Raw genomic sequence first — 19,722 nt, forward strand, 5'->3', positions numbered from 1 at the left:
ATCTAAGCATCCATACTAGATTTTGGTTAATCTTTTGCCCAAATAAAGTTTGCACATGAAGTATTGTCATGACTAGTCTACTTATATATAGAAGCTATTGACTTCACTTGCTAAGCATTATGGGGAGAGCCACTACCCAACTGGTTTCGACCTTTATCAAGGTCTCATCAGTGGGAGCCAGACCCAGGAAGAAAATTAATGCAGAAGCCATATTTTCCTTACACAGGTAGTAAAAAGGTGTATCACCTTATTATTAAAATAGGTTGGATTTCTTGTTTAATTTACTTTGTAACCAAGCAGTAAAACTTTGTACAACTATTTAATTGGTATGGAACATAGTACACTAAGGTTAATACTAATGAAAATAGTTTTGTGACCTATTTATTTTACTGACTGGTAAAAGAGCTGTTAGTGGCATGTATTCTTTAGGCATACTTTATACCCAAACACCTTCATCAGACTGGAGTAGTATATAGTATTTTTTGTTGCTCCATAGAACCAATTTCCATTGATCCATGGCCTCTAGGTTCTGTGTGCATTGCAAATCAAGAGTTTATTCACTGTTAGCAAATGTTTGTGGGTAGACAGTGATTGCTAGAGCTTTTGCCGCCCGAGGCGCTCCCCGAATTTGCCACCCCTTTCAATACACACCAAAAATGCTACAAAAAGTCAAAACGACGTATAGGGTAAGGTTCAAAGTGCTGCATGGGGCGGACCCTCCCCCCCCAGCTATGCCACTGTGGGCAGAAGCTCTTTTTTGAAAATTCGTGCCAATTTTTGCTTATGGGATTATGGTGCTCTTTTTCAAATGTACATTCTCTTTGGTCTGAAGAAATATAACTAGTAGCCTTCTTCAGGAGCATCAACTCTATCGGTCAGCATTTTAGGCCTAGCCACTATCTTGAGTACACTGTAGACTTCCATTTCTTTAGCTGGATTGTTCTGTGTGTGATGGACTATATCTTGATTAAAAAATAATGCTTTGCTTTATTATCTCTTTAAATTTTAAAAGGTACTTCATATAAATCAAAGCAATATGTTGGAATTATTTATCTTTGGCATCTCATTTTTCATGAAATACACTAAATTGTAAATTTTTTGATATGTAGTCAGAGGATGAAGATGAAGATAAAGAGGAAGATTTTGAGAGAACTCTGTTAAAACGAAGAGAAAAAAGATTGTGGGAAGAAAAAAGGTAACCATTTTCAAAGATAACTTAGATACTTAAATATATATATACATTCAGGTGCTATAGATCATCTGTAATTTCCACAATTTATACCTAATAAACTTCTTTCTTTGATAGTCTGCAATCAAAGCTGGTAATGGTTACTCACCATTACCAGCTTTGATTATTCTGTTATCTATTTCCAGATATAACTTGCCATCTTCACTGAAAGCTGAAATATTTTACTCGTTCTATAAATTCTCTCTCTCTATTCCAAATGCACCTGAAGTTTTTTTTTTATATTATAGCTATTTTCATAGTTTTAGTCTTTTTATTGCATGCCAAATTTGTTACAGCTGTTATTCAACTTAGAGAATCCTGGAGACTTGCACTAGATGTGTTTAGAAGTACATCATCATCTGCATGTTAAACTTAGTTCTTTGCACAAAGCAAAGAACTAAGTTTGATGTTTGCAGTTCTAATATCAGGCTTAATGCCATTTTTTCATAATGTGGTCCAATAGATGATGAATAAGAGTGGAAATAATGTGCATTCTTCGACTTATTTTGGATTTTACATTAAACCATCTTCTTGTATTTCCTTGAATTCTAACTGTTGACTGACAACTTGAATATAGACTGCGTATTGCTCTGTATAATGTTCCATTTACCCCATATAATCGTAATGATTTGAAAAGCTTTTCTCTCTGCACCTTGTCATATGCCTTTTCCAGATTTACCAAACTTAAGCCATACTCCAAGTTCTCAGTTCCCTGATTATATAAAGTTCCCTGTTCATGCAAGTTGAATGCTTTGGACAGATAGGTAGATAAGCTACCATCTGCATAGATGAGCATGACAAATACATTTGCAGTCATATAATAAATACTTGCAGACCATGCATAGGATCTTCTGAAAAAAAAATGCCATTCTCCATCATGGTAAATTTAGAAAAGAAAGACTGTTTTTTGGAATCTGCAGCACTGCTCAGAAATCAGCCAAATTGAAATAAATATGGATGCAAGAAGCCTCTCAAAATTTGGAAAACATTAATCCTCAAAGATCCCATTTTACAACCTAGGTCTCCTACAAATGCCCATAGAGTGCAACCCCCCCCACCTGGATAGGACTCTAGTGTTATATCAGTGTGTTTCATTTAGTATTGTGTTGCCTTTGTGTGTGTGTGTGTGTGTGTTACAAGTGTTAATTTGTACTCCCTGAAGATGTTTCAGTGACTGAGATGAATTATTGGTGCTTACAACCTTTCTAAGTGCCATTAATGCTCTATTGGATTTCTAATATGAAATTTAATTTTATTTTTTTAATAAGAGTTCTGATGGCTTAACTAACAACAAATTATTCTTTCTTTTTTTCTTCTTTTGATGTCAATCCTACACACAAGAGGTCTCAAGACTTATAGCCTATCTCTCTGTTTTATTGTGTTTTTTCCTTAGAAAATTAATGTTTTATAGTATATTAGTGTTGATTTTAGTGTATTTAGGGTTTATAGCATATTTTTATTAAGATATTTCAACAATAAGTATAAAATGGCACCAAAAACGCACAAGAAAAGTAATGCTAACAAGAGCACCGCAGGCAAGAACAAGATGGCTAGCTCCGCTAACGAGGTTATTGGAGTTCTGGAGGAACTTAATGAATTAACCTTCATAATAGCAAAATTAAAGCAGATCATCAGAGAAACGATGCAGGAATTACAAAAAGTCAAAACGTGTTTAAATGAGCATAGGGAGAAAATGAAAATTAAGCAGCAAAATAAGAAACAACAAAGCATGGAAACTGGTTAGTCAGGAAGTAACGGAAATCAAGTAAGTAATGTTAATAAAAAAGAAAAGTTATTTGGCATGGTACTCTATAATAAAACATGCTGTTGATGAGTGAGTTATAACTTTGAGTTTTCCTGGAGCAAAAATTAAGAATATAAAGGAAGCAATTCAAAAACAGAAAAGAAAAGAAACGAAATCATAATTGTAGTAGGTACTAACGACTTAACTAGCGATAAGTTCAGTATGAGAGAGGACATGAAAGGGTTGTTGGAAGAGGTGAGAATGAAGAGCGAGAAAGTAAAAATCATCAGTATTTTACTTCAATATGATAAAAAATGAATTAAGATGGCAAATGATTTGATGTGTAGAAGGAGTGGATGCAAGTTTTTGGATGTGTGGAGTGAGTTTGAGGGAAGATTGGATATGTATAAGAGGGACAGCCTACACCTGAATGAGTTTGGTATGAGTCTAGAAAAACTAATAACTTGTATGAGACCTAACACAGAGAGTCAGGGAAACTAAATTATAAAGGAAGGAATGGTGAGAATGTGAGTTTAAGAACAACAATCTTATATAACTGTGTTAATGATGGGAATGGGCTTTGTCATTGAAATGTCGACGAGAAGAAAATGATTTCAACTTTGTGTTCGTCCGGTTCGGACGTATTAATGGTGTGCAAAGATGTCTACATGTATAAGGCACTAAAGAAGAAATACAGATCTGCAAGTTGTTCAACTGTGTCATTCAGACTGCAGAGAAGAGTATACAAAACAACATACAGGTAGATTATTCTTGTCTGTACACGAATGCTAGGAGTATCAGAAACAAAAGGGTAGAGTTTGTTGCCTTAGTCAATATGTTGGGACCTCGGATTGTAGACATTAGTTAGACCTAGATATCAGAATCAGACATGCTAATTGGTATCGAATGTAAAGGGTACACTATTTTTAGGAAGAATAGAGAGAAAAGGAGAAGAATGTAAAGGGTACACTATTTTTAAGAAGAATAGAGAGGAAAAGAGAAGGGGGAGGCATGCTACTAATGATATCAGATGGCTTGAATCCAGTTAGTTCAGACATATAATTGTAGTATTACTACTAACAGTATTTCATGTGACAGTGAGTTTGAAGCCATCTGGTGTGAGTTGGAATCTCATCATCATCAAATTCCTGCCATGTACCATCAAGGGGTGTACAGGATATAATAGTACTACATGAAAAATTTACATCATTACTTACTTCTTATCTACAATTTTCCTCCAGATCAGTCTGTTACTTGTCAAGACTCCAATATTATCAGATCTTATATTTCTGTTCTCTAAGGCACTTTGTACCCTATCAAACCACCTACATCTTGGTCTTCCTCTGGGTCGTTTTCCTGCCAACCTAGCAGAGAACATTTGTTTTGCCAATCATTCCTCGACCATTCTGTTTAAATGACCATACCACCTGAGATTAGCTCTGCTAACGCATTCCTGGATGCTGACAATGTCAAGTTCTTTCCTAATATCCCCTTTTTTAATATATTGCCATTGATGCCATCTGTTTGTTCCCCCTGATCTTTCTCAGGACTCTCATATCTGCAGTCTCTAGTCTTTGGTCAAGTGTTTTATTTCTGACCCAGCTCTCAGATACATAAGTTAAAAACTGGTTTGAACACTGTCTTGTATACAGCTAATTTAGTGTTGCTACTAATTTCTCTCTTATTCCATATGAATTTATTCAGTTGACTTCCTACCATACCATACCAGCTTTGTTGATTCCGTTGTTTATTTACATATTTAATTTATCATCTTCACTAAAAATCGGGCCTAAGTAAGTGAAATGTTTTACTTGGTCCACAGGTTCTCCGTTCACAAAGCAGTTGACATTTTCAATGATTCTGCCTATTTTCATTGTCTTTGTCTTTTTATTGCTGACCTTCATACCATATCTATTACCACAGTTATTCAATTTAACTGTGGTAATAGATATCAAGGAATCTGCAAGCTCATAGTGGATTTATATAAGTATAACATCGTCTGCATAAAGCAAAGAGCTGACATTAACATCTCCAATTTTGATATCATGTTTAATACCACTTTCCTTCATAATGTGATCCATATAGATAATGAATAACAGAGGGGATAATGTATATCCCTGTCTCACACCAGATTTAACATTAAACCATCTTCCTGTACTTCCTTCAATTCTAACTGCTGACTTACAACTCAAGTAAAGACTAAGTATTGTGTGATATATTGCTCCATCGCCACCATATAACTGTAGCCTATTGAATAGCTTCTCTCTTGGCACCTTATCATATGCCTTTTCCAGCTCTACAAAACTCAAAAAGAGATGTTTGTTATATTCCCATGATTTCTCCACTATTTGTCGTAAAGTGAAGATCTGATCCTGACAGCCTCTATTTAGCCTGAATCCAGCTTGTTCTTCACCAAGCTTTTCTTCTACAATTCTTCCCAACCGTTTCTCAAGTATACTTGCATATATCCTACCAAACACTCAGCAGGCAAATACCTCTGTAATTCTCACATTCAGTTTTATTTCCCTTTTTATAATGGGTACTATGAGAGCTCTACTCCAATCATCGGAAATTAGTCCCTCTGTCCAGGCCTTCTGAACTATGCAGTGCAGCCACCGCAAGACTTTTATACCACCATCCTTCAGCATTTCTGGTCGAATATCATCTATTCCTGCTGCCCTTTCCACATTTTTAGCCTTTGATGGCTTTTTCTACTTCAAGTATGGATATGTGTTCCTGACTGTATGCCTTTTGAGTGTTTTTTATCACTGCTTGTTTCATTTAGGAATTTCTCGAAGTAATTACTCCATACTTCAAGGATATCTTTTTCTCCCATTTTCATTTCGCCTTTATCAACTCTAACTCCTTTTACAGTACTCTTTCCTTTATTTCTTAGCTTCAATTACCTCCAAAATATTTTGGAGGTTATTGCCAAAGTCCTTCCATGACTTTTGTTTAGCTAGTTTTACACAGTGTTTAGCTTTCTTACATTTGTCTCTTTATTCTCTAAAAGCACAAGCTGACTTATTTGCCAGGTACTTTTGATATGCTTTCTTCTTTTCCTTCACCGCCTCTTTAACTTCCTGTGTCCACCATGGAGTTCTGATTTTTCTATCCTTGCAGATAACCTCACCACATGTCTCTCTGTCTGAATCAATCAAGGTTTTCTTCAAGGCTTGCCACTGAATCTCTAAAGTTTGGTTCCTGTTCTCAAACTCTTTCATTTTTTCTTCAATAATCTTTGTGTATTTTAGTCTACAATTCACATCTGAGAGATGCTCAACTTTTATTCGCTTTAAAACTTTCTTACATGTTATTATTTTCAATATGAAATTCAATTTTATCCTGCTCAAGACTAAATAGTGATCACTTCCAATTTCAAATCCTCTGTACACTCTAGTGTCCTGCACAAGGGAGAAAACATCACTATCAACAGTAACATCCCAAATTCCAGCACATCCTCGTTCGTTGAGTATCCAGGTAGATACCCAACAGGGCACACCACGAGAAGGTGAGGATTGGACATTAGGTCAGAAGCCCTGGTCGGTTCTCCGTATTCCTTTAAAGGCCATGTGGAGGTCTCCTCTCAGTTATACAGCTTTGACCCTTAAGCATCCCGAGTTGAAATCTAACAAGATCAATTACATAGTGGGGTGTTGTTACAGACCTGGTGGATCGTTTGCTAGTGATGAAGAAATGTATCACCAAATAGACAAGATGAGTGCGAAAAGAGTAATCATAATGGGAGACTTTAATTATCCAAATATTGATTGGGTAGCAGTAGAATTCACGAGAAGAATGGAAATGCATTTATTGAGCTGTTGCAGGACAACTTTCTCAAGCAGCATGTGACAGAAGGAATTCTAGGTCAAAGAGTTTTAGATTTCATTATAGTGTCAGAGGGCATTTCAGTTAAAGATGTAACTATTCTGCCTCCTGTTGATAACAGTGATTATGCGGTACTCCTTGGGAAGTGACTAAGTTTATGAATGTTCCATTCAGAAAAGGTTATATGCTGAACTACAAAGCAGGAAATTATGACCAACTGTGAGGAGTATGCTATGTTCAGTGGAATTTGATGAGTTGCTGGATAATCTTATTAAACAAGAGATCCATAAGAAAAGGATGATGTGGAAGGAATACTGTGTGCATAAGGATGATGTGCATTATGAAAATTATAAGCAGCAGGCTAGAATAGTCACAACTGTTGTATGGAAAGCAAAGTCTGATTATGAAAAGAAATTGGCTCTGTGTGGATAACTCTTCTAAATCCAGATGGTGTGAGGGTTACAGATGCAGAAGAGGTTGTTCAGTTAATGAGTGCCCATTTTGTTAAAAGCTATCGACCTGGTGAACGCAACATTGAGCTCACTGTTACCTCTTCACTAGATGAAGAAACGCAGGTATGTGAGGCCAAGGTATTAGAGCTGTTGCACAAACTGAATAAGAATTCAGCAATAGAAACTGATCGAATATCAGCACTTGTGCTAAAAGAGTGTTCAGCTGAACTGGCTATTCCTTTGACCAAGCTTTTAATATGAGTTTCAGAACAGGGAAGATTCCGCAAAGATTACATCCAACAAGGATTGTATCCAACTATTGACCAATTAGTATTTCAGGAGTGGCGGTGAAGATTTTAGAAAAATTGGTTAGGGCTCGCATTCAGAAATTGGTTGACAGTGAATCTCTACTTTGCAATGAGCAACATGGGTTTACTAAGGAAAGGTCATGTTTTAGAAACTTGCTCACATTCTATAACAATGTTACCATTGAACGAGACAAGGGGAATGGATATACCATGATACGTTTTGGATTTTGCTAAAGCTTTTCACAGAATACAGCACGGAAGACTCTTACATAAATTGGAGAATATGGGTTTGGATTATAGAATATTAGCATAGATAAGAGGATGGCTGACTGAGAGATGTTAAAAAAGTGGTATATGCTGGATATAAGTCTGCAAGATTTAAGATAACCAGTAGTGTACCACAAGAATCGGTGCTTGGTCCACCATTATTCAATTTATACATTAATGACATTGGGAAGAATTTGACATGCCACATACAGCTATTTGCTGATGATGCAAAGATAGGTAAGGTAATCAGGAATGCTGTTGACATGCAGTACTTGCAGAATGATTTGAATTGGCTGGAATTGTGAGCATGGGCAAATGGATGTCAGTTCAGTGTCAGTAATATAAAGTCATTCACTTTGGCATGATTAGATATCCAGTGTGGTATTATATTGGTGGGATTATGCTTGAGGAAACTGATGAGGCTAGGGTTCTTGTAATGTTAGTAGATAGGAAGTTGAAGTTCAGGGGCCATGTAGCAAAGATTGCAAATACATCTCAAAAGATAATTGCAGTGCTGAAATGACGTTCACATGTAAAGATAAGGATGTCATTTTGCCTCTTTACAAGGCTTTGATAAGATCTCACTTGGACTATTGTGTGCAGGCCTGGTCTCCTGGTTCCTGTTGTGATTCTGATATATTGGAGAGAGAGTGCAAAGGAGAGTGTTAAAATTGATATCAGAATTGTGGGATACTGATTATGAAGACAGATTGAGAATTTGTAGACTGCAGACACTAGCAAACAGGTGAAAGAGGGGTGATATGATTGAGACTTACAAACTTCTGAAAGGGTCATACAGGATTTCAGTTGAAATTTTTTATTTTATGGAGGGTAAGGAAAGGACAAGAGAGCATCTTTGGAAACTGAGAATGAATGTCTCTAAGAAGGGGTTGAGATCTAGATGTTTCTCTCATAGAGTGGTGTGTGATTGGAATGGATTGGCATTGGATGTTGTGAGTGCAAGCAGTGTGAATGAATTCAAGAATAAGTATGATAACTGCAAGAATGCTAAACACTGTGTAAAACTAGCTAAACAAAAGTCATGGGAGGACTTTGGCAAGAATATAGAAAATAAATATCAAGAAGGTGGCAAAATATTCTGGAGGTTGTTGAAGAAGCTTAGGAATGGAGGAAAGAGTGCTGTAAAAGGAGTTAGAGATGATAAAGGTGACATGAAAACTGGAGAAAAAGATATCCTTGAAGTATGGAGTAATTACTTTGAAAAACTGCTAAATGAAACAAGCAGTGATGACAGCACAGTGGTAAAAAACACTGACCAGGCATGCAGGCAGGAATACATATCCATACTTGAAGTAGAAAAAGCCATCAAAGGCTTGAAATGTGGAAAGGCAGCTGGAGTAGATGATATTCGACCAGAAATGCTGAAGTATGGTGGTATAAGAGTCATACTGTGGCTGCACTGCATAGTTCAGAATGCCTGGAAAGAGGGACGAATTCCCAATGATTGGAGTAGAGCTCTCATAGTACCCATATATAAAAAGGGAAATAAAACTGCATGTGAGAATTACAGAGGTATTTCCCTACTGAGTGTTCCTGGCAAGATCTATGCAAGTATACTTGAGAAACGGTTGAGAAGAATTGTGGAAGAAAAGCTTGGTGAAGAACAAGCTGGATTGAGGCCAAACAGAGGCTGTCAGGATTAGATCTTCACTTTACGACAAATAGTCGAGAAAGTATGGGAATATAACAAAGATCTGTATTTAAGTTTTGTCGATTTGGAAAAGGCATATGACAGGGTGCCAAGAGAGAAGCTATTCAATATGCTGCAGTTATGTGGTGTCAATGGGGCATCATATCAAGCAATACTTAGTCTTTATTTGAGTTGTAAATCAGCAGTTAGAATTGAAGGAAGTACAGGAAGATGGTTTAATGTTAAATCTGGTGTGAGACAAGGATGTACATTATCCCCTCTGTTATTCATTATCTATATGGATCACATTATGAAGGAAAGTGGTATTAAACCTGATATCAAAATTGGAGATGTTAATGTCAGCTCTTTGCTTTATGCAGATGATGTTATACTTCTAAATAAATCCGCTACAAGTCTGCAAGATTCTCTGACTAAATTGAATAGCTGTTGTGATAGATATGGTATGAAGGTCAGCAACAAAAAGACAAAAACAATGAAAATAGGCAGAATCATTGAAAATGCCAACTGTATTGTGAATGGAGAACCTGTGGAACAAGTAAAACATTTCAGCTACTTAGGCACGATTTTTACTGAGAATGGTAAATTAAATATAGAAATAGACAACAGAATCAGCAAAGGTGGTATGGTGGGAAGTCAATTGAATAAATTCATATGGAATAAGAGAGAATTTAGTCAGAACACTAAATTAACTGTATACAAGACAGTGTTCAAACCAGTTTTGACTTATGGGTCTGAGAGCTGGGTCAGAAATAAAACACTTGACCAAAGACTAGAGACCGCAGATATGAGAGTCCTGAGAAAGATTATAGGTGTGAACAGATGGCATCAATGGCAATATCATATTAAAAACGAGGATATTAGGAAAGAACTTGATATTGTCAACATCCAGGAATGCTTTAGCAGAGCTAATCTCAGGTGGTATAGTCACCTAAACAGAATGGGCGAGGAAAGATTAGCAAAACAAGTGTTCTCTGCCAGGTTGGCAGCAAAACGACCCAGAGGAAGACCAAGATATGGGTGGATTGATACGGCATAAAGTGCCTTAGACGATAGAAATATAAGATCTGATAATGTTGGAGTGTTGACAAGTAACAGACTGATTTGGAGGAAAATTGTAGGTAGGAAGTTAGTAATGATATAATTTTTTCATGTAGTACTATCATATCCTGTACACCCCTTGTGGGTACATGACAGGAATTTGATGATGATGATGTATGATAACTGGTGTGTGTGTTGTATGTACCTCCCTAGATGATTCCCTGACTCCCTGGAGGTCCCTTTTGATAATAATAATAATATCTGTGCCATGTATGGGCAAGCAGTCAAGAAAGAACCTATTAATATTATTTGAACTACTGAAAATCGTTGTCCTGGAAAACTTCATGATGTCTTCTAGAGTATATATAGAGATAAAAGGTATGAAAGTGGAGAACATGAAGGTAATGTTTGGAATTAGACATTGAAGGAATGCTGATTAGCAGCTGCTTGTTTTTTTTTTATTGTAAATCTATCCTCAGAAATCAACCAAATTTAAATAAATACAGACACATGAACGTCCAAAAATTATGGAAACAGTAATCCTCAGACATTACAATTTACAACCCAGGTCTCCTACAAATGCCCATATAGGGAGTTAGTATTTTGTTGCTTTTACATGTGCTACTTTGTACATCCCTGTAGATATCTCAGTGAATGAGATGAAATATTGGAAGAATTAAAATAGTTTTTAATCCTTTTCCAGCGCTGTTACTGTCCTACCACAGATCCAAGACACTAGTCTGGCAACCTGCCAAGAAGAGTCAATTCATGTTGAAGGGGAGAAAGAAATAAGGCAATGTACGAATTGGTCACCAACACACGAAATCAAGCGCTTTATATGTAAACATTAACTTATACAAGCAAAATAGTTACTACTTTATAAACTGCAATATTCATAAAAGAGAGGTTAATTTTACTTGTAATAATAAACAACTCACCCCACAATACAGATTGATTACCCTATTTAACCGTGTGGAAAGGCTTATGTGTTTGTTGCACATGTTGATTGGATATTAACCATATAGATGTGAACACAGATTGATAAGAAAATAACTATTTATTAACTTAAATGCTAATATTTCGCTGATATTATATCTAGCATCTTCGGAGCACACAAACAAAGTTTGTTACAGTAATATTGTAGTATTGTTGTATTGTTACAATTACTCACTAGTCCCACTGTTACACCGGATTGCAGTGGTCTTACTACTGTAACAAACTTTGTTTGTGTGCTCTGAAGATGCTGGATATAATACCAGCAAAATATTAGCATTTTAGTTAATAAATAGTTATTTTCTTATCAATCTGTGTTTGCATCTATACCATTAAAATCCAATCAACACGATTACCCTATTATCGGAAAGGATTTTCCTTCTTCTGTCATGCGCAGAAGTGTCAAAGGGTCTCGCATTTGTGGGTATACAGTAATACACCATTAAACCTCCAACATGTTCTTCCAGCACTTAAGGTTTAACACATGAATAAAAAAGAATTGTATCGATGAGAATAGAAATCTTTCCAGATAACAGCATAGATTTGGTAAAGGGCTGTCTTATTTCAGTAATCTAGGTATTGAAGCAGGTTCCGTCCTAATATCTTCATTTTTAATTTTGTCATTGATAACATCTGCTAATCTCCTGTTTTCTCTCAGGACTCTCATATCTACAGTCTTTGATCAACTGCTTTATTTCTAACTCATCTCTCAGATCTACTGTATATTATTATTATTACGGTAAAACCCCGTTTTTACGTTCCCACAATTTACGTTTTCCTTCCATTTACATCATTTTCCGTTGGTCCCGTCTTAAGGCCTATTCTTACGATATATTGTTTTCTCACCATCAACAACTTGACGTGGTTGTTATTTCCCGTGATTTGCGGTTTTTTTCTCGTGTGGCAACACTGATTTTCGAATCGATTTCCTCTCATTCAAATTGATTTCTGTGGAAATCTGCGCATTTTTGTTCCCAGATGGCTTTGCTTTTGGCTGTAGTTTTGTTTCCACCATCACGGTGACTTGCATGCTTGCAGTAGTGATGAGTGATACCTTGATTTTTCACAGTATGAATTGATACCGTGAAGTTTTCATATCAGTAATTTTAAACTGTCAGTAGCTTGTGGCACCCGTAACGTGTTGTGATGTGATTTCACATTCACAGTGCTGTATTGAAATCGTGAACAAGGATCATACACAAATTGTGAAATCGCATTCACACTTCTACCAAGTAGCAGTTGTGAATGTTACTTATCAGTGAATAAACCACAGTCCGTGAAATATCGCTTCACTAGCTTGGTGTTTGTAGTTGCAATTCAGAAGCATGTGGTATATTGCAGAATTTCTGCTATGTAATTTAGCGTGGGATAGTTGCTTTCAAGTTGTGGTGGTGGATGATCCATGTTAGTAAGATGGGGGGAAAAAGACAGAAAATGTATTTCGGTAGAAGAAAAGATGGCAATTCTGTGATTGTCATCTTTTATATGTAGATTGTATGCCAGATTATATAATAATGTAGATTGGCATGCCAGAACATGTGTACAATTAGCAAAAGATCTTGGACTCTCCATGTCCACTTTGAACACGATAGCAAAAAACAGGTCAAGCAAAGCAATCTGGTGCTATGTCAAAAAACAAAAATATATCCGGACATCGACATACGATGAATTGGATAAACTTGTGGCGGAGTAGTTTGTTTCTATGAGAGCGTCGGGTATTCCAGTCGATGGTACTATACTTCGAGTGAAGGCCCTTGAATTTGTTGCAAGGTTGGGGATTAATGGTTTTACTGCGTCAAATGGATGGATTGATCGTTTCAAGACTTGTCACAATATCGTGTATAATCAAGTGTGTGGAGAAAGTAATAGTGTTACAGGGAAACTGTAAACCAGTGGAAACATGAACTAAAGACTATTATTCAGGACTATGAACCAAAAAATATTTTCAATGTGGATGAAACTGGGCTCTTTTATAACATTCTGCCAAGTAAAAGGAGAGAAGTGTCACAGTGGAAAATTCAGCAAGTAGAGGGTGACTGTTTTGCTCATGGTCAATGCTGATGGATCAGAAAATTACCTCCACTGGTAATTGGTAAATTTAAAAAGCCAAGGTGTTTTAAGAACGTGAAAAATATGCCTACTGAGTATGATGCCAACAGCACAGCATGGATGACCAGCAGCATCTTCACATCCACCACGCATGCTCTGGATGCTAAAATGGGGGTAAATCACTGCAAAATACTACTACTGCTAGACAAATGTCCTGCACACTCTGAAGATCTGCAACTCAGAAACATTAGATTAGTGTTCTTTCTCCCTAATTGCACAAGTGAGCTTCAGCCATTAGATCTGAGCATCATCCACGCATTTAAATGGAAATATAGAAAAACACTTATTGAAAAAGCTGAGTTTATGCATGATAATGGTATGGACCCAAAACAAATAACCATATCAATCCTTGATGCCATGAATTATGTGGCCAAAGCATGGTTGCATGTTACTCCTGAAACCATATCCAACTGTTTCCGGAAGGCAGGAGTTACGTTTGTGAAAGAGGAGGAACAACTACAGGAGGAAGAAGAAAAAGATATGTCAGAGCCAACAACTGGTATGTGATGGATGAGTCTTCCTCATTTCAAGACTATGTTGATGCTGGTGTTATCATATCAATGGTACCAAGTGTAGAAGACATCCTTTCCAACCACCTTGGTGAAGAAGAAGAGGAAGAAGTGAATTAAAAATTCATCTTTTATCATTTTTTTAATGTTTTTTACATTTCCTGCTATTTATACTTTTTTCCATCAGTCCCCTGGAAAGTATAAAAAGAGATTTTACTGTATTGTTATTTTATAGTTATTCATTATCTATATGGATCACATTATGAAGGAAAGTGGTATTAATCTGATATCAAAATTGACGATGTGAATCTTAGCTCTTTACTTTATGCAGATGATATTATACTTTTGAATAAATCCAGTACAAGTCTGCAAGATTCCCTGACTAAATTGAATAACTGTTGTAATAAATCTGGTATGAAGACAAAGAAAATAGGCAGAAACATTGATAACATCAAGTGTATCTTGAATGGTGAACCTGCAGAACCAATTTTAACTTATGGATCCAAAAGCTGGGTTATAAATAAAACACTCGATCAAAGACTAGAGACCTCTAATATGAGAGTTCTGAAAAAAATTAGTGCAGTGATCAGATGGCATCAATGGCACTATCACATTAAAAATTAGGATGTTAAAAAAGAACTCGCTGTTGTTAGCATTCATAAATGTGTCACCAGAGCAGATCTCAGATGACATGGTCATTTAAACAGAATGTAAGAGGAAAGAATAACAAAACAAGTGTTGTTTAGTAGGTTGACACGAAAAAGATGCAGAGGAAGACCGACATGGAGTGATACAGGAAAAAACATCTTAAAAGACAGAAATGTAAGATCTAATAATATTGCAGTCTTGACAGAGAGCAGATTGATTTGCAATAAAATTATTGATAGGAAATTGGTATTGATGTAACTTTTTCATGTGGCACTATCATAATTATACTGTAAATCCCTGTGGGTATATATCAGGAATACGATGATGATATATACAAGGGTGGTCTGAAAAGTTCTCGGCCTAACAATGAAAAAACGGATTTATAATTTCAAAATTATTTTTATTTTCCAACATAATCTCTCTTAAGACTAATACATTTATTTCAGCGATGCTCCAGCGCCATTATCCCATCCTTCTACTGGTTCTTAGTAAGATCTGCAAAATACCCCTCTACGGATGCAATCACCTCTAGATTCGAAGAAAAATGCTGACCAGCAAGGAAGAGTTTTAATTTTCGGAAGAGACAGAAGTCAGAGGGAGCCAAATCTGGGGAATAGAGTGCTCCAACAATTCATAGTGCAGATCCCTAAATTTTCCCATTGCCAAAACACTTTTGTGGACAGGTGCATTGTCCTGATGAGAGATGATTTTTTTCTTCTGCAAACTGGATCTTTTCTCACGAATATTTTCGTCTAGTCTGGTAAAAAGATCGGAATAATATTCCTCGGTTATTTTTTTATCCATTTCAAAATAATTAATAAACAAAATTCATTTAGCATCCCAAAACACCGATGCCATGACCTTTCCTGCTGATGGAACCAACTTTTTCTTCTTTGGCACTGAACAACCGGCTTCTATCCACTGTTTTCATTGCTGTTTGGATTCTGGTGTGTAATGGTGATCCACGTCTCATCCAAGTAATAAAACAATTCACAAAATCAATTTTATCATCATCAAATTCCTGACATGTACCCTCAGAGGGTGTACCAGGATATCATAGTACTACATGAAAAATTTACATCATTACTAACTTCCTATCTACAATTTTCCTCCAAATCAGTCTGTTACTTGTCAAGACTCTAACACTATCAGATCTTATATTTCTATCGTCTAAGGCACTTTGTACTGTATCAATCCACCTATATCTTGGTCTTCCTCTGGGTCATTTTCCTGCCAACCTGGCAGAGAACACTTGTTTTGCTAATCTTTCCTCACCCATTCTGAGATTAGCTCTGCAGAGACCATACTACCTGACATTAGCTCTGCTAACGCATTCCTGAATGCTGACAATGTCCACTTCTTTCCTAATATCCTCGTTTTTAATATGATATTGCCATTGATGCCATCTGTTCAAGCCTCTAATCTTTCTCAGGATTCTCATATCTGTTGTCTCTAGTCTTTGGTCAAGTGTTTTACTTCTGACCCAGCTCTCAGATCCATAAGTTAAAACTGGTTTGAACACTCTTGTATACAGCTAATTTAGTGTTCCGACTAATTTTTCTCTCTTATTACATATGAATTTATTCAATTGACTTCCTACCACATCAGCCTTGTTGATTCTGTTGTCTATTTCCATATTTAATTTACCATCTGCACTAAAAATCGTGCCTAAGTAGCTGAAATGTTTTACTTGTTCCACAGGTTCTCCATTCACAACACAGTTGACATTTTCAATGATTCTGCCTATTTTCATTGTTTTTGTCTTTTTGTTGCTGACCTTCATACCATATCTCTTACAACAGTTATTCAATTTAGTCAGGGAATCTTGCAAACTTGTAGCAGATTTATTTATAAGCATAACATCGTCTGCATAAAGCAAAGAACTGACATTAACATCTCCAATTCTGATATCATGTTTAATACTACTTTCCTTCATAATGTGATCCATATAGATAACAGAGGTTATAATATACATCCTTCTCTCACACCAGATTTGACTTTAAACCATCTTCCTGGACTTCCTTCAATTCTAACTGCTGACTTGCAACTCAAAGACTAAGTATTGCTTGATATAATGCCCCATTGACACCATATAACTGTAGTGTATTGAATAGCTTTTCTCTTGGCATCTTGTCGTATGCCTTTTCCAGATCGACAAAACTTAAATACAGATCTTTGTTATATTCCCATGCTTTCTCAACTATTTGTCGTAAAGTGAAGATCTGATCCTGACAGCCTCTGTTTGTCCTGAATCCAGCTTGTTCTTCACCATGCTTTTCTTCCACAACCGTTTCTCAAGTATACTGGCATAAATCTTGCCCGGAACACTCAGTAGAGAAATACCTCTGTAATTCTCAAATTACAGTAATACTCTGTAATTCTCACATTCAGTTTTATTTCCCTTTTTATATATGTGTACTATTAAAGCTCTACTCCAATCATCAGGAATTCGTCCCTCTGTCCAGGCCTTCTGTACTATGCAGTGAAGCCACTGTAAGACTTTTATACCACCATACTTCAGCATTTCTGGTTGAATATCATCTACTCCTGCTGCCTTTCCATATTTCAAGCCTTTGATGGCTTTTTCTACTTCAAGTATGGATATGTATTCCTGACTGTATGCCTGTTGAGTGTTTTTTGCCACTGTGCTATCACTGCTTGTTTCATCTAGCAATTTTTCGAAATAATTACTGAATACATCAAGGATCTTTTTCTCCCATTTTCATGTCACCTTTATCATCTCTAATTTCTTTTACAGCACTGTTTCCTCCATTTCTAAGCTTCTTCAATAATCTCCAGAATATCTTACCATCTTCTTGGTTCTTGCCAAAGTCCTCCCATGACTTTTGTTTAGCTAGTTTTACACAGTGTTTAGCTTTCTTACATTTGTCTCTGTATTCTCTAAGAGCACAAGCTGACTTATTTGCCAGGAACTTTTGATATGCTTTCTTCTTTTCCTTCACTACCTCTTTAACTTCCTTCGTCCTCCATGGAGTTCTGATATTTCTATCCTTGCAGAGAACCTCAGCACATGCCTCTCTGGCTGAATCAATCAGGGTTTATAAAATCAGTGAATAAAATCAGGTTTATTCTTGTTAAAATGCTCCAAGCACTGTTCAGAGATTTTCATGCAAGTGCATTTTTGATTTGCTGTGAGGAAGTCTGACACCCATCTTGCACAAAGCTTTTCAATTGCTATTCTTCATGCAAAATATATCCTACACGTTCTCTTGAAATGCCTATAGTCTCAGCAATTTCATGCACTTTGACTTGCCTGTCATCCAATACCACATCGTACACTTGATCAATGATTTCTGGTGGTGATACACATTTTGGAACATCCTTCACGTTGATCCTCTTCAAGGCTGGTACGGCTGCATTTAAACTCAGCAGCCCATTTCTTAATTGTCGAAAATGAAGGAAAAGGGCGCCCATAAACTTTTATGAACTTCGAATGAATTTCTTTTGGCATTAAACCTTCTTTTACAAAGAATTTTATAACCTCACGATACTCAATTTTATCCATTTGAAGGGATACAGACGACACTTTTGCTTCAGACAGCTGTATAAAACAAACTACTTTATAACATGGCTTGCAATTTCACATGGATGCTTATGAGAGATGTACCAACTTAGTAAAAAAGTATCGTACCGATAGTGTTGCCATCTATGTTCGAGGCCGAGAACTTTTCAGACCACCCTCGTATATCAGTGGGTAGTACCCAAAAATAACCGGAATCTGAACTTGAGGCCACATTTTCTAGTTATGGATGATGCCGCTAGTCATCGTGAGTGTGCAGTTTTACTATGGCGGAAGTTTGGCAAGTTGTATCATCCTGTGTGAACTGGTTTGTTGTGATATCATCCTGTGTGAACTCACAACAGGTCTGCTGTGATGGCAGACCACAAGGAAGAGAGTGTGCATGAAATTTTCTTTTCTTTTGGGTATAACTGTAGCTGAAACTTTTGTTATGCTATGGCAAACCTTTAAGGATGATGGCTTGGGTGAAATGCAGGTCTACGAGTTGTTTTCCTATTTCAAAAATGTGGATGTCTTGAAGACAATCCATTATCTGGCCAACCTTCAACAATCAGAAATTATGGAAACATCAAAAAGGTTTTCTAGGTAATCAAAGAAGAGTGTCGTAAGACCATTGAACTAGTTTCTTTGTCATGGAGTTCATGCCAGCAAATTTTAACAGAACTTTTACAAATGAAGCTTGTATCTGCTAAATTTGTGCCTTGTTCATTCACAGAGAATATATATGTATATATATATATATATATAAAAGTCTGAATGTTTGCTGCTCCATGTGACTTTTTTATTCCCACGATTAAAGAAAACCATGAAAGGGCAGTGATTTGTTGATGTGGACAAAGTGAAAGAAAATCACCAGAGGCCATAAACAGTATTCCAGTTGAATAGTTCCAGAACTGTTCCCAGCAGTGGAAAAACATTGGGACATGTGCATTGACTTACATGGAGAGTAATTTGAAGGAGAACAGAATATTGTATTATAAACTTTAATAAAATTTAAAAAAAAAATAATTCCAGTTATTTTTGGGTACTCCCCCCCCCTTCCTCATATATATATATATATATATATATATATATATATATTCCTGAACTTGAATTTTGTTTTCATATTAAATAAACAATTTCTTTTTGCATTAGACAAGTTCTCTTGTCTTATTTATGAGACTAAGATTAAGAGAATGAAATATATGAAATTTATTTTAAGGCTTGGGAAAATAGTATTCTTTTAAAGTTAATAAATATGGAAAGAAACTTTGTAGTACTATAAACTATCTATTTTTAGGTGTAGCAAACACATTTATTGAGAAATACATATAAAAATGCATAAATATTTTCATAATTTTTACAAAAGGCAAGAATTATTCCTTCAGAAATTAAATAATGCAAAT

At 36.1% G+C, this 19,722-nt stretch overlaps 1 protein-coding gene across 1 annotated transcript in view; it reads left to right on the top strand.

The window, feature by feature from the left end:
* The window catches only part of Cdc45 (cell division cycle protein 45), a 309,294-nt gene that overhangs the window by 103,990 nt on the left and 185,582 nt on the right, over nucleotides 1–19,722 (top strand). The window contains exon 7 of the mRNA XM_090392057.1: nucleotides 1,110–1,195. Coding sequence (XP_090248183.1) covers nucleotides 1,110–1,195 — 86 coding nt within the window. The remainder of the gene's footprint in view (nucleotides 1–1,109; nucleotides 1,196–19,722) is intronic.

Source organism: Typopeltis vanoorti, chromosome 4, assembly GCF_054136105.1.
Source record: "Typopeltis vanoorti isolate ZY-2024b chromosome 4, IOZ_Tvanoo_1.0, whole genome shotgun sequence".
NCBI lineage: Eukaryota > Metazoa > Arthropoda > Arachnida > Uropygi > Thelyphonidae > Typopeltis > Typopeltis vanoorti.